The 14,126-nt window shown below is 37.8% G+C and overlaps 1 protein-coding gene across 8 annotated transcripts in view; it reads left to right on the top strand.

Moving 5' to 3' along the window:
- PIP5K1B (phosphatidylinositol-4-phosphate 5-kinase type 1 beta) overlaps positions 1-14,126 on the top strand; it is a 279,654-nt gene that overhangs the window by 200,659 nt on the left and 64,869 nt on the right. For all 8 annotated transcript variants that reach the window (XM_070590460.1, XM_070590458.1, XM_070590464.1 and 5 more), the window contains 4 exons: positions 1,486-1,697; positions 2,434-2,517; positions 2,637-2,685; positions 5,273-5,357. In XM_070590460.1, coding sequence (XP_070446561.1) covers positions 1,486-1,697; positions 2,434-2,517; positions 2,637-2,685; positions 5,273-5,357 — 430 coding nt within the window. The remainder of the gene's footprint in view (positions 1-1,485; positions 1,698-2,433; positions 2,518-2,636; positions 2,686-5,272; positions 5,358-14,126) is intronic.

Genomic DNA, 14,126 nt, shown 5'->3' with positions numbered 1-14,126 from the left:
TTCTTGCCTGCCTCCTTTCTGGAAGTACTCAGCTTCGTATGTTGAAAGATGAACATGAACACTCTGGAATAACTGATACTTATCTGCAGCCCACTCTCACTTTTCCTCATCTATGCAAATGTGCATAATGTAGACACGGGTGGAAACATATTTTCAAAGGCTACGTATGCCGTCCTTCCCAAAGCCTGCTGTCAAAGGACGTCCATGAAGCGGCAGCCACAGATACTTGAATCCTCAGGCCTGACCTCTCTTTAGTACATCATAAGTGTCTGATCAAAAAGCAGTTGGCTCAGGGAGAATGAGAAGCATACGAAATTCTGGATATTCAATCCCTGATGAAACAATTATCTATAGACTCTGATCCTCAAAGGCATTTCCTAACTAGGGTATAGTAACAGATTATCATGTTGTTTCAGAAGCAGCTGTCTGCCGTGCAGGATTGTCTTACTTTCTGGGCTGCGCTGTTTTGATTTCCTGAGCAGCTTTGTGTGAGAAATGCCAGGCATTAAAATATCTGTTGTAGAGGAGAATATATACAAACTACTAGGAAAAGAGCTTTATCATAGAGGAAAATACCCCATTTTCAAGCACTCTTCCTCCATCAAAGAAGGGTCCTGAGTGTCAAAGTCCCTCCTCCACTGGGAACCCATGTCGACTGCCTCTTATCTTGACCTTATCTCCTGTTATTTTCTTGTCAGAGCGTCGCTAACTTCTTTGGCTACATCCAGCTGCTTTTAATGCCTTCTCTTTCCTACTGTTTGATGAGTCGACAATTAAGCATTAAGCCCTGCTCTCTGTCAAGATCATAATTTTTAAAAAGACTTGCTACAGAGAACAAAATAGCAACTTTGAAAGACAAACTTTGAATAGGAGATCCCTGAACTCCAACAAGATTAAGATTTTGAGAACAGAATCCAGACAGAAACACATTCCAGCTGAGTCTTTGTGCTGAAGAAGGTACAAGCTTGTAGAGATCATTGGTTTGTTGGTTTCTCTCTTCCAGTGCTTAAGGGCGTGGATGCTGGAGTTGACTACCTGGGTTCAAATCCCAGCAATGCCACTTACAAGCTGTGTGATATTGAGTAAATTGCTTTATCTCTCTGTGTCTCAATTTTGTTCATCTATAATATAGGGACAACAATAGTACCTAGCTCAAAGAGTTGTGAGGCTTGAATCCAAGTGAGCCACTAAGCACTTGGAAAGTGTTCAATAAATACTATTAGTGAAACTGTCATGGAGGGTTAAGAAAAGATATGCTTACATTAAATTTGCATAAAATATCATCTTGGAGCCATTGTGGTAATCCTTACTGCACATGACCTAATAATAACCTCAGATGTTTTTATTTTGACTTTTCCTCTATCAGCTACCCTCTGGGAAAGGCGCAGGAAGCGTGTCTGCAAATCTAGAGCTCTCTGATTCTGTGCAAATGAGACTTACAAGCCATTTGAGTTGACCGGCCTCCTGGTTCTTTTGCTTACTCAGGTCCTGGAAAGCTTCAAGATCATGGACTATAGCCTTTTGCTGGGAATCCACATCTTGGACCATTCCCTTAAAGACAAAGAAGAGGAAACCTCACAAAATGTGCCTGATGCTAAGCGGCCTGGGATGCAGAAGGTCCTCTACTCAACAGCAATGGAATCTATCCAGGGTCCAGGGAAATCTGGAGATGGGATCATCACAGAGAACCCGGAAACGTAAGTGCAGCCACCTGCTCGCTTCATCCTCTTGATTCTGGCAGCCGATATCATTGGGTAATTAAACACAATCATGTTCCCCTCATAGTGGCTCTTTAGGAATAGATTCCTACCTGGTGCTAAAATTCATTAAGCCAGCCTTCATTTCTATACAAAAAACACGTAAGCATTGACGTTGAGGAAATGTTCATCATTTAGCGAGTGAAAAATTCAGGTTATGAAACATAAATAATCACTTTTGTGGATTAGTGAATATATGCACATGCACACGCATGCACACACAGACACACACACACACATACTGGAAAGGTGTACCAAATTTTAGTATAGTATTTGTCTTTGCATCCTAGGAATGGATTCTTTATATATTTTTTCTTTGTGCTTTTCTATACTTTAAAATCTCATAGTGAATATATAAAAGTGTTGCATTTTTTTAAAAAACAGTATTTAAAATACTTTAAAAATTCTTGCTCATCGTTTCAAAATAGGAATAATTTTTTAATCGGCTTCTTCCCATCCAACTCTTCACAGTTGACAGCTATGGTATTATACTCCTTTGTGGGAAGTACATCATTTGGATTTCCAGGGAGACTTTAACTGAGGCCAAAAAAAAAAGTGATGGAGAGATAGTCCAGAATTCTTAAAGATTGTCTATTTTCACTTATAGTCCATTTATTAGAAATGACTTTTAACTTCCTTTTCTTATAAAATATTTTTGCTTTTTCTCTATCAACAGAATGGGAGGTATTCCAGCTAAAAGCCATAAGGGAGAAAAACTACTTTTATTTATGGGCATTATTGACATTCTGCAATCATATAGGTAAGAAATTTGGGGAAACAATTTTTTGTTATTTCAAAATAAATCAACAAAGGGTTTGGAAAATTCACCAAATGGGGGTGATTTTACATTCTAATTTTTATTTTTCTGTCTATATTTAGATTAATGAAGAAGTTAGAACATTCCTGGAAAGCACTGGTTTATGATGGGGTAAGTGACTTATGTTCCTTGTTAAGCTGTATATATTTCTCATTTCTAAGAGACTTCAGAGGGTGTCTGAGAAGCTGTGTCACTAGATTTGAAGAGGCGAAGAAGTATAGATCTTTATAACCTTAGAATCTTAGCCTAGCAGATTGGTTCCAATCTAAGAACAAGGACAGCATAAACTTGAATAGCTATTCAAATAGAGAACATCCAGCCTGGTGGCTAGATAGAGGCCAGGAAAACAAGATGAGGTCTTGTTTCTGCATGACATCTGAAGAGCCAAGTTATGAGAGGATGATGAGAAAAATGAGGAGACTCTTTTGATAGGCGCTGGAAAGATCAGAGGACAGCTGAAATAAAGTTATCATTAGACCAAGCTGCAGAGGGGTTTGAACCAGACTTGACGGCAGACAGCCCTGGATTTGAATCCTCATCACTACTTTACTAGCCATGTGACCTGCACACATTGCTTGTTATTTGACCTCTCTCAGCCTGGTTTCCCATTTGTACCGGGGGTATAGTAATAGTTCCTAGTACCTGCCTCATAGGGCTGATGTGAGGATTGAATAAAATAATGCACATTATTGTTCTACGCCATGCCTTACATATAACAGCATGTAGGAAGCAGAAACTTTCTTGTTACAGATTTATACATGACTAATGCTGACTGATATGAGGGATGTCTTTTGGACCCAGAATCAGCATAACAGAAGAAAAAAGTCAGTTACAAAGAGCAGTCTCTCTTTGTCTCTCTCTATCTCTATCTCTCTCTGTCTACCACACACACACACACGCACGCACGCACACGCACACACGCATGCGCATGTACGCATTCCCATGTAGATGTTAGACGTAAACCTCCTGCTGCTGACAGAACGTTTACTGGCCTCAGCCTCCCTCAATTAACAACTTGAAGTGACACTTCCAAAGAATATATTGGTCAAAGATTTGCTTACACGTCTTTTTAAGATGTTAGCAGAAGCTTTCCTTTGAAAGAGGATAAATTATAGATGCTACTTTCTCAGTTCTGTGGAAGAACGGTCATAACCTTTCAGCGATAAAAGATCTGCATTTGGTCCACAGGCTAAGGAATGACCTCTGTCAAAATGCTCTTTTAAACAAGAGGTTCACAAATTTTTTCCTAAGAAGTAAACTTAGGCTTATTTTTCAGATTAAAGATTCCTTCTATGAAAGGCCAAGATGGTGGTTAATTTTTTCCCTTCCTGCTAAGAAAAGTTAGGGACTACGTAATGCCTTGAACATGGAAGGGAGAGAGAGTAAACACTTTGTTGTGTTCCCCTCCTGTTTTCTGAGACAACTTCAATTCCCTGTTACCAGATAAGGTTTCTGATCTGAATGGCCTAGTGTTCTATTGATCAGATGCTTCTAAGGGGCCCCTACTTTTCTCTAGTTAAAACATATCTTCTGTTTTTTGGTGTTGGTTTTTTTTAGGAAAATCTCTGTGCAGATTATGTATTTGTGAAATTGTAAGCAATAATTCTTATTTTTGTTTGTTTTCTAATGTGCCTCTTATTTAAACAATGTTTATTCATACTGAAGAGAACCATAATCTAACTTCTCTTGGAAGGCAAGAGCTGAGTCTTAATCATCTTGCATCCTATGATATTTCTAAATTACTGTACTTGCTGTGAATATGTGTCCGCTTCAGACAGGAGCTGCCAGGATACTGGGGAGAGTGCATGTCAAACCAGTGGGAAATCTCCCACCCATCTACAGCATCACTGGTAGTCTAGAGGACCATTGTAACGTGGCTAAGGAGGGTCTTCCGTAGTGTGTCCTTCATAACATGCTGATTACAGAATCACCTTATGCCTCGTGTAACACCGTGTTTCATCGGTGAAAACACTGAGGCAACGAGACACTGTCTCTTCCCTGGGATCACACAGCTTTTTAAAGTCAGAACTAACACCAGAACCAGGTCTCCAGACCTCTGGTCAAAGGCGTGTTTTTTCTTCCAAACCCACTATAGACACTTTATAGTATCTAATATAGTATCTAATTAATAATAATTCAGCATAACAGGGGTCATCAGTCAACCTTGTCTGCTAGAATCTTCCCAGTGTCAAGGCACCTTGTTACTGGGAGATGAAACCAGCACACTTCTTTTTTTGACCTAGATGTCACTCTCACATTAGTGTTGTTTTGCTTGTTCATGCCCCCAATTTTTGGTTATGACTAAAAGTGTCCTCCTTCCTTCCTGATGACACTCGGGGCACTGGTTGCCTGTCTGTAAAAATGATGTGTGTGTGCCTCATGGCACACAGTGGACTAAGGATCCACTGTTCTGATTGATAAAGCAGAGTCTTTTTGCTGTCTCTCCCCTGCCCCTTTTAATATTCTATTTCATTCTGAGTGTCTAGAATCTTTGCTCCGATTGAGTCTTTTGCCCTCCTCCCCTAACCCGACTCCTGGGCCCTGTGAGACCCTGGGTGTTGCTCTTTTCCAGCTCTCGACATCCACGCCCTCTAGTTAAGGACATTGGCCAAGAGAGAACCAATTGAGTGGATCTTTCTTCTAGCTCGAAATGAAATATCTGAGAGGTAAACCCATGACACTTGATTTGTCTTTTCAGGACACTGTTTCGGTTCATAGACCAAGCTTCTATGCAGACAGATTTCTAAAGTTTATGAATTCCAGAGTTTTCAAGAAAATTCAAGGTAAGATTCTTATGAAAGTTTTTTACTTTTAGCGCTTGCTCACTGACTTCACTATGTGTATTTTTGCAAGATTTTTATTGGAAGAGTTGGAGCTCTTTATCTCCCTGTAACAGTAATCACTTAGTAATTATGGTTACATATCTCAGTCAGGTATTTATGGATGCCATAATCATTAGAGTCCTATTTTGTGGTGAAAAACATTGGAAACTGCTAAATGTCCAATCATATAATCTATTGACGTATCATGATACTATCAAATAACGGAATAGTATGCAACCAATAAAAATGGTGTGTTGAAGGTACGTTTAGTCCTTATAGATTTATTCACATATATATATAGTTATTGGTTTGCATACCTAGTTGCAGGACAAATTTTAATGGGACATGTGAAACTGTGAAGAGTGGTTTTTCTCCAGGATAGACCATATGTTAGGCCACAAAACAGGTCTCAATAAATTTTAAAAGACTGAAATCATACAAAGCATCTTTTTCAATCACAGTGGAATGAATCAATGAAGAGTGAACACTGAAAATTCACAAATATGTGAAAATTTAACAGCACACTCTTAAACTACCAATGGGTCAAAGAAGAAAGCACAGGAAAATTAGATAAAACTTGGAGATGAGTGAAAACAAAAAGGCATGTGCCAAAAACTTATGGGATGCTGAGAAAGCAGTGGTCAGAGGGAAATTTATAGTTGTAAACACCTTCATTTAAAAAGAAGAAAGATCTCAAATCAATTCCTAACTTTAAACTTTGAGGAACTAGAAAAATAAGAGGAAACTAAAACCCAAGCTAACAATGGTTCTTCTGAATCAGGAGATTATGTGGGATTTTATTTTCCTTTACATCAATATTTATTAGATTTTCTATAATAAATATGTATTATGTAGTAAACTGTGAAAAGGAGAAAATAACCCTATTGTTACATATGTTATCATTTAGCTACTCTGTGGTCCAATTTCATCACCCAAAAAATGACATTAGCCACACAAAAAAAAACCCTGAAAAAGTAGAATGTTTGTATTTTATATTTATATGAGACAAATTTTTCTTGTAATATTTATTGAAGTTTTCTGTTAATGAAAGTAAAACACTTTCTTTTTTTAAGGGTTTTTATTTTAGTTTTTCCAACTTTATTGAGATATAATTGACATATAACTGCGTAAGTTCACGGTGTATAATGTGTTGATTTGATGCATGTATATATTGTGAAATGATTATCACAGTTAGGTTACTTAACACATCCATCACTTAATGTAATTACAGATATTGTGTGTGTGTGTGTGTGTGTGCGCGTGGTGAGAACATTTAAGATCTACTCTCTTAGCGCTTTCCAGTATGTAATACAGTATTGTTAACTACAGTCACCATGTTGTATAGCATGAGATCCCCAGAACTTATTCATCTTACAACTGGAAGTTTGTACCCTTTGACCAACATCTCCCCATTTCCCCCAGCCCCTAGCCCCCAGTAACCCCTCTTCTACTCTCTGTTTCTATGAATTCGACTTTTTTAGGTTCCACCTGTGAGATCGTATAGTAGTCGTCTTTCTCCATCGGTCTTATTTCACTTAGCATAATGCCCTCAAGGTTCATCCATGTTGTTGCAAATGGCAGGATTTCCCTTTTTGAATGGCTAAATAATATTTCATTGTGTGTGTGTGTGTGTGTGTGTATACCACACACTACCTTCTCCTTATCCATTCGTCTATCAGGGGACATTTGGTAGTTTCCGTGCCTTGGCTATTGTGAATAATGCTGCAGTGAGCATGGGGATGCAGGTATCTCTTTGAAGTAGTGATTTCATTTCCTTCAGATATGTACTCAGAAGTGGGATTGCTAGATCATGTGGTAGTTCTATTTTTAATTTTTTGAGGAACCTCCATACTGTTTTCCATGGTGGCTGCACCAATTTACACTCCCACTAACAGTGCACAAGGGTTCCCTTTTCTCCACATCCTCACCCACATTTATCTCTTATCTACTTGATAATACGCATTCTGACAGGTGTGAAGTGATACCTAATTGTAGTTTTGATTTGCATTTCCCTGATGATTAGTGATGTTGAGCATCTTTTCCTGTACCTGTTGACCATTTGTATGTCTTCTTTGGAAAAATGTCTGTTCAGGTTCTTTGCCTATTTTTTAATCATATTGTTTTTTGTCATTGAGTTGTAGGAGTTCCTTATATATTTTGGATATTAACCCCTTAAGGAATATATGGTTTGCAAATATTTTCTCCCATTCAGTAGGTTGCCTCTTCATTTGGTTGATTGTTTCTTTTGTGCAGAAGCTTTTGAGTTCGATAGAGTCCCACTTGTTTGTTTTTGCTTTTGTTGCTTGTGATTTTGGTGTCATATCCAAAAAATCATTGCCAAGACCAATGTCAAGGAAATTTTTCCCTGTTTTCTCCTAGGAGTTTTATGGTTTCAGGTCTTAAATTTAAGTCTTGACTCTATTTGAGTTAGTTTTTCTGAGAGTAAAACACTTTCAATGTAAAAATTTTAGAAAATACAGAGAGATGCAAAGAAAAAAACGAAAATTACTTGAAATCCCACAACCCAGAGATATCCACGACTACTATTTGATATACTTCTGACTAGTCTTTATCTCTGTGCTTTGTGTATTTGTATGAAACTGGTAGCATAATGGTGTACAATCCTATGTATATGTCCTCTACTTTTTGCATAATATTATAACATGAATAGTTTCCTAGATCATTGTGTATTCTACAAAGACATCATTTAAAATTGCAATACAACATTAAAATTATATGGATGTGCCATAATCTATTTATTCTTTCAGTATTGGGCATTTATATTGCTTCTCCTTTTTCTAACTAATGTTTTTATGAACATCATTTCAGATAAAGTTGTGTCCAAACTTATGATTATTTTTTAGGAGAGATTCCAAGAAGGAGTACTATGGGCTGAAAATGCCCATAGCTTCACAGGAAGATTGTTGTTGTAGACTTCCACGAGAGTCTATATTCTTCTAGCTCTTAGCCATTATTCTTCTAAAATTATGCTACTCTGATAAGTAAAAAATGTTATCTGACTGTTTTATTTTGCATTTCTTGAGTACTGGTGAGGTTCAACCATTATTCATTTTTATTACCCATTTCTAATTCCTTTGAGAATTGAGCTTCATAATATTTGCCCTTTTATTTTGGGTGTTTATTATTCTTCCAAATGATTTATATGAAGACTACATATTAAAGGTGTCAGTACCTTTTCAACTTTATTTCATTCTAAGCAAAACTTTTATTTTACATTTTGCTTTCTCAGTAGTATCTTAAAATCACTCTCCACTTGAGACCACTATAAACTAAATTCTCTAAGGATTCTTTTTGGCTAAGATGAGCCATAAGATAATATTTATTCAAACTGCAAGCCAGTGTGAATACCAACTTGTGGTTTAAATTTTCAGGGAAGATTTTTCTGCCTGCCTTCACCCTGTGCCAAGGTTGAAAAACATGAATTTTCCACTTTTCCTTCCAGCCCCTAGTAGGTTTAGGGAGGATGTAGCCCTTGGTGTCCCAGCTTTCGTGAGGCTCCTCCAGGAGGCTCCCCATCTTGGGGATTTTTTCTTTCTTAGTAGCTTATAAATTAATGGTACAATCAGCGGCATCTTTAATTCCGTGAAATATGGTGTGTGTTGCAAATCTTCCCCGTTCATATAGTTTATCATGTTTTTAATGTAACAAGTCTTTTACTTCTCAAGTAATCACATCTATTGACTTCTTCCCAGTTTGATTTCTTAGTCTACTTTTTATAAATCTTTATTGAGGTATAATTCACATACCAGGAAATTCACCCTTTTAAAGCATACAATTCTGTGATTCTTAGTACATTCACAAAGTTGTGCAACCATCACCACTATCTAATTTTAGAACATTTTCATGACCCCAAAAAGAAACCCTATGCCCATTAGCAGTCACTTTCCATTCCTTTCTTTTCCCTGCCCTTGGCAACTACTAATTTATTTTCTGTCTCTATGGATTTGCCTGTTCTGGACTTTTTATATAAATAGGATCATACAATATGTGGCCTTTTGTATTTGTCTTTTTTTCACTTAACAGTGTTTTCAAGGTTTATGCATCTTGTAGCATAGATCAGTACTTTATTCTTTTTCATTGCTGACTAATATTCCATTGTATGGGTATACCACATTTTGTTTATCCATTCAATAGTTGATGGATATTTGCATTGTTTCCATTTTGGAACTATTATGAATAATGCTACTATGAACATTCACATACAACGTTTTGTGTGGATATATCTTTTCCTTTCTCTTGGGCATATACCTAGAAGTGGAATTGCTAGGTCAGATGGTGACTCTGTTTAACATTTTGAGGAGCTACCAAACTCTTTTCCAAAGCTGCTGTACCATTTTACAATCCCACCAGCAGTGTATGAGGTTTCTAATTTCTCTATATCCTCACCAACAAATGTTATTGTCTGTCTTTTTTATTTTAGACATCCTAGTGAGTATGAAGTGATATCTCAGTGTGGTTTTGATTTGCATTTCTCTAATGATTAATGATGTTGAACACCTTGTTATGTGCTTTATTGACCATTTGTATGTTTATTCAGATCCTTTCCTCATTTTAAATTGGGTTATTTGTGTTTTTGTTGGTGAGTTGTAAGATTTCTTTGTATATTCTGGACACAAGTTTCTGTTATTAGATACAGTCATGTGTCACTTAACGACAGGGATACCTAAGAAATGTGTCATTATGCAAATTAGTTGTTGGGCAAACATCATAGATTGTCCATACACAAACCTGGATGGTATAGCCTACTACACACCTAGGCTATATGGTACTAATTTTATGGGACCACCATTGTATATGTGGTTCATCATTGACTGAAATGTCTTTAAGTGGAACATGATTTACATATGTATATGATTTACATATATTTTCTTCCATTCTGGGGATTGTCTGTTTACTTTTTTCATAGTGTTCCTTGAAGCACAAAAATTTTTAATTTTGATGAAGTCCAGTTTTTTTCTTTTGTCACATGTACTTTGGGTGTGGTCTAAGAAACCGTTGCCTAACCCACAGTCATGAAGATTTACTCCCGTGTTCTAAGAGTTTTATAGTTTTAGCCCGCCTATTTAGATCTATGCTCACTTTTAAGTTAAAAATTTTAGTATATAGTGTGAATTAGGGTCCAACTTCATTCTTTCGCATGAGTGTATCCAGTTTTCCCAGCAACGTTTGTTGAAAAATCTGTTCTTTCTCCCATTGAATTATCTTGGTACCCTTGATGAAAATCAGTTGTCCACAAGTGTTAGGATCATTTCTGGACTCTCAGTTCTATTCCATGGACCGATATGCCTGCCCTTATGGCAGTACCATAGTGTCTTGATTACTTAAATGTTGTAAGTTTTGAAATTGGGAAGTGTAAGTCCTTCTACTATTCTTTTTCAAAATTGTTTTGGCTATTCAGAGTCCCTTGCATTTCTGTATGAATTTTGGAATCAACTTGTCAACTTCTACCAAAAAAAAAAAGCAGCTGGTATTTTGACAAGGCATGTGTTGAATCTATAGATCAGTTGAGGTGTCTTTCCATCTTAGCAATATTAAATCTTCCATTCTAGGAACATGAGATGTCTTTCTTTTTATTTAGGAGTTCATTAACTTCTTTCAACAGTGTTTTTGTAGTTTTCAGTGTACAAGTCTTACACTTTTGTTAAATTTATTCCTAGGTATTTTTTAATGTTGTTGTAAATGGAATTCTCTTAATCATTCTCATGTTTATGAAGGACTTCACCATGGAGGAGTCAGATAAATGGTCACCCAAATTTTTCTTTTACTCTGCATGGATTGGTTTTTATGTTACGTTTTCTCTAATCTATGTCGTATTATTTTGATGTATGAAACGATGTAGATCAAACCTTGTTTTCTCCCAAGTAGTTAACCATTGTCCCAGTACCATTTATTGAATAAAGTCTTTTCCACTTCTAAGCACATTCAAATATTATATCGCTTTTTCTTATTGCACAGACAGTAATGATAATGCTTGTAGTCCTGCCACCATATGAGGGGGATCCCCATCCACTTACCCTGCTGTATTTTTTCCTTAACACTTATCTCTATCTAACATACTGTAGATTTTACTTATTTATCTTGCTTAATGCCTGTCTTCTTCATTCGAATGTACATTCACTGCCATATCCCAGCACCTAATACAGGCAAGTGGGTTTTGGCAGGTGCACATAGTGTTCATATTTGTTGAATGAATGAGTAAATGCCATGACATGTGTGCTGAGTCTGATCTTCTCCTTAATGTCCAGAACAGATCCTCTAGAAGTTAACTCCACTTCAGGGTATAACCATTCATTTAACCATTCATTCTCTCTTCTGGTTCCATGCCTTAGCCTTCAAACTGTTTATGCTCTTACGTGTTTAAAACAAATCTCCTCAACTCTACATCTTTCTCCGGCTCCTGGTGTATCTTTCTCCCCGTCATAGTCACTCTGTTTGAGAGTTGAACCCACTTGCTGTCTCACTTCCTTATTTCTTGTCACTCTTCAGGGCACTTCAGTTGGCTTTTGACCCCACCACCTCACTGAAATGTTCAAGATCGTCAGCAATCATCACTCAAGCCATTGACCAACTTTGTTTTCTTAAAACTACAATATTTAGACCACTGATGTCAGTTCTCTGTGCAATGTTCTCTTCACTTGTCTTTCATAATTCAGGACTCTCCTGGTTCCCTTCCAGCCTCTCATGCTTCTCGTTGTCCTTTGGCAGTTCCTTATCTCTGCCCTACCCTTATATGTGGGAGTTCGTAAGGGGCCAGGCTCCAACTTTGTGCCTTCCCCTTGGACGACTCTCTCTGGGTGATTTCTCCATCTCCCAAGACCTCAGTTACTGTCCACATACTGACAGCTCGCTCCCACACTGCCAACAAAGCCTTTTGCCTATCCAGCCTCTCCAAGTAAGTGTCCACCAGATTTTACAAGCTCAGCATGCTCAAATTTGAATTTGGCTGCTCCTCCATCCCAGAACCTGCTTCTTGTCTTGCGTCCACACCTCATTGAAGGCCACCGCCATCCATGCAACTATCCTCAGAAATGCTGGCGTCATGCTTTGACTCCTTCCTTTTACTTGCCACTCACCTGCAGTCACTCACCAACACCTGTTCTCACTCTGAAATATCGGGAGTCCGTCCCCTCTTTCACAGTGTGTCTCCTAATTCAACCACTGTGTTTTTTGTGATTTTGCTTTTGAGTTTCTTTTTGCCTAAAGTTGTGACCCCTATGCTGGTCTCTTGCCTCTCATCGTGTCCCCATCCAGTCCAGTCTCCCCACACTGCAGCTGGAGACATCAGTTTAAGATACAAATCTGTTCCTGCTAATTTCCTGTTAAACACTTCCATGCTAAAGAAGAAAAGTTTTTTTAAAAAAAAAACTTCCATGGATTCCCTAGTCCACAAAATCCTGAACTTGGCTTTTAAGTCTCTCTGTGATGTGGTCTCTTTCCCTTCCCCGTGACTTCTCCCATGCCACATTCCACACCATACCCTATCCTGTAGGCTCCAGTAGCTCTTAACTCCTTGCAGTTGCCCTAGACATTCAGGCTGCCTGCGCATCTCTACATATTCTTGTCCCTTTGCCTGCAACGCTCTTTCCATCTTTCCCCAGGTCTTCCTTCAGGTCTAAGCTGAGATGGTGCTTCCTCCATGGTACTTACCGTAGTGAATAACTGAGCCGATTTTCTGTTTCCCCCACTACACTTGAGTTCCTTAAAAGTAGCAACTGTGTTTGGTTCACTCATATCTATTCCAAGCACCTAGCCACATTCCCTGGCACGTTGTAGGCGCTCAGTCATTATTTGATGAATAATTGAACAAATGAATGAAATGTTCGTCTAATACAGCGTTTCAAAGGATAGCAATTTAATTAGTAAAGTTGACACTTTAAATCACAACTTCAAGATGCTTTATCAACTCTGATCAATTTAAAGCCCTTAATGCCTAAAGGAATACTTTCTTTGTAGGTAAAAATCTCTCTCCCTACGCTCACTCCGAAGGAGACTGAAGCTGGTCTTCAAGTTTCTTTTTTCAAATGAGCTTTTTTAACCATGTTGAATCCATTCATCCCGCCGTAAAATTGAGTCATGGTGCCAGTGTAATAATGTCTACAAAATCCTATACATATTAGTCACCATGATGTTGAAACCTCACTGAAATTCTCTACCCAGATAATGTGTCTCAAGTACTAAAACTTGGTTTCCCAAAAGGAATATAATAGTACATTAATTTGTTAAAAATCAACTGTCCTAAGATTTCAGAACAGTAATACAGTCATTCAACCAACATTTGAGCAGCTATTATGTACCTAGAGCTATGCTAAGCATTCATAATATAGAAAGCTTTTTTAAAAAAAAAAATTAATTCATTCTTTCTCAGTAATTTCATAGTCTGTTTTGGGTCAGGGATTGGAACATGTAACAGATTTGACCAATTCTTCCAAAAGAGAGCTTCACGGAAGAATATTTAAACTAAGTTCTGAAAATATAAACCAGCATTTATTAGGAAAGGAGGAAGAAGGGCATCTCAAGTAGAAGGAACAGCATGTACAAAGGCCCAGGGGTAGGAATGAACATGGTACGTTCAGGGAATGGCAGATAGGTGAGCTGAAAAGCGGTAAGGTCTTAGAGGCAGTTGAGTGGCAGTACATAGGGCTGGAAATGAACACAGTATACCTACCGCCAGACATGGTTTTGCCAACGACAAATCCAGGAGTTTCTGTG

The sequence above is a fragment of the Equus przewalskii genome, chromosome 22, assembly GCF_037783145.1.
Source record: "Equus przewalskii isolate Varuska chromosome 22, EquPr2, whole genome shotgun sequence".
In the NCBI taxonomy this organism is placed as follows: domain Eukaryota; kingdom Metazoa; phylum Chordata; class Mammalia; order Perissodactyla; family Equidae; genus Equus; species Equus przewalskii.
The sequence above is the reverse complement of the archived record's forward strand: the minus strand, read 5'-3'. Positions and strand labels throughout refer to the sequence as shown.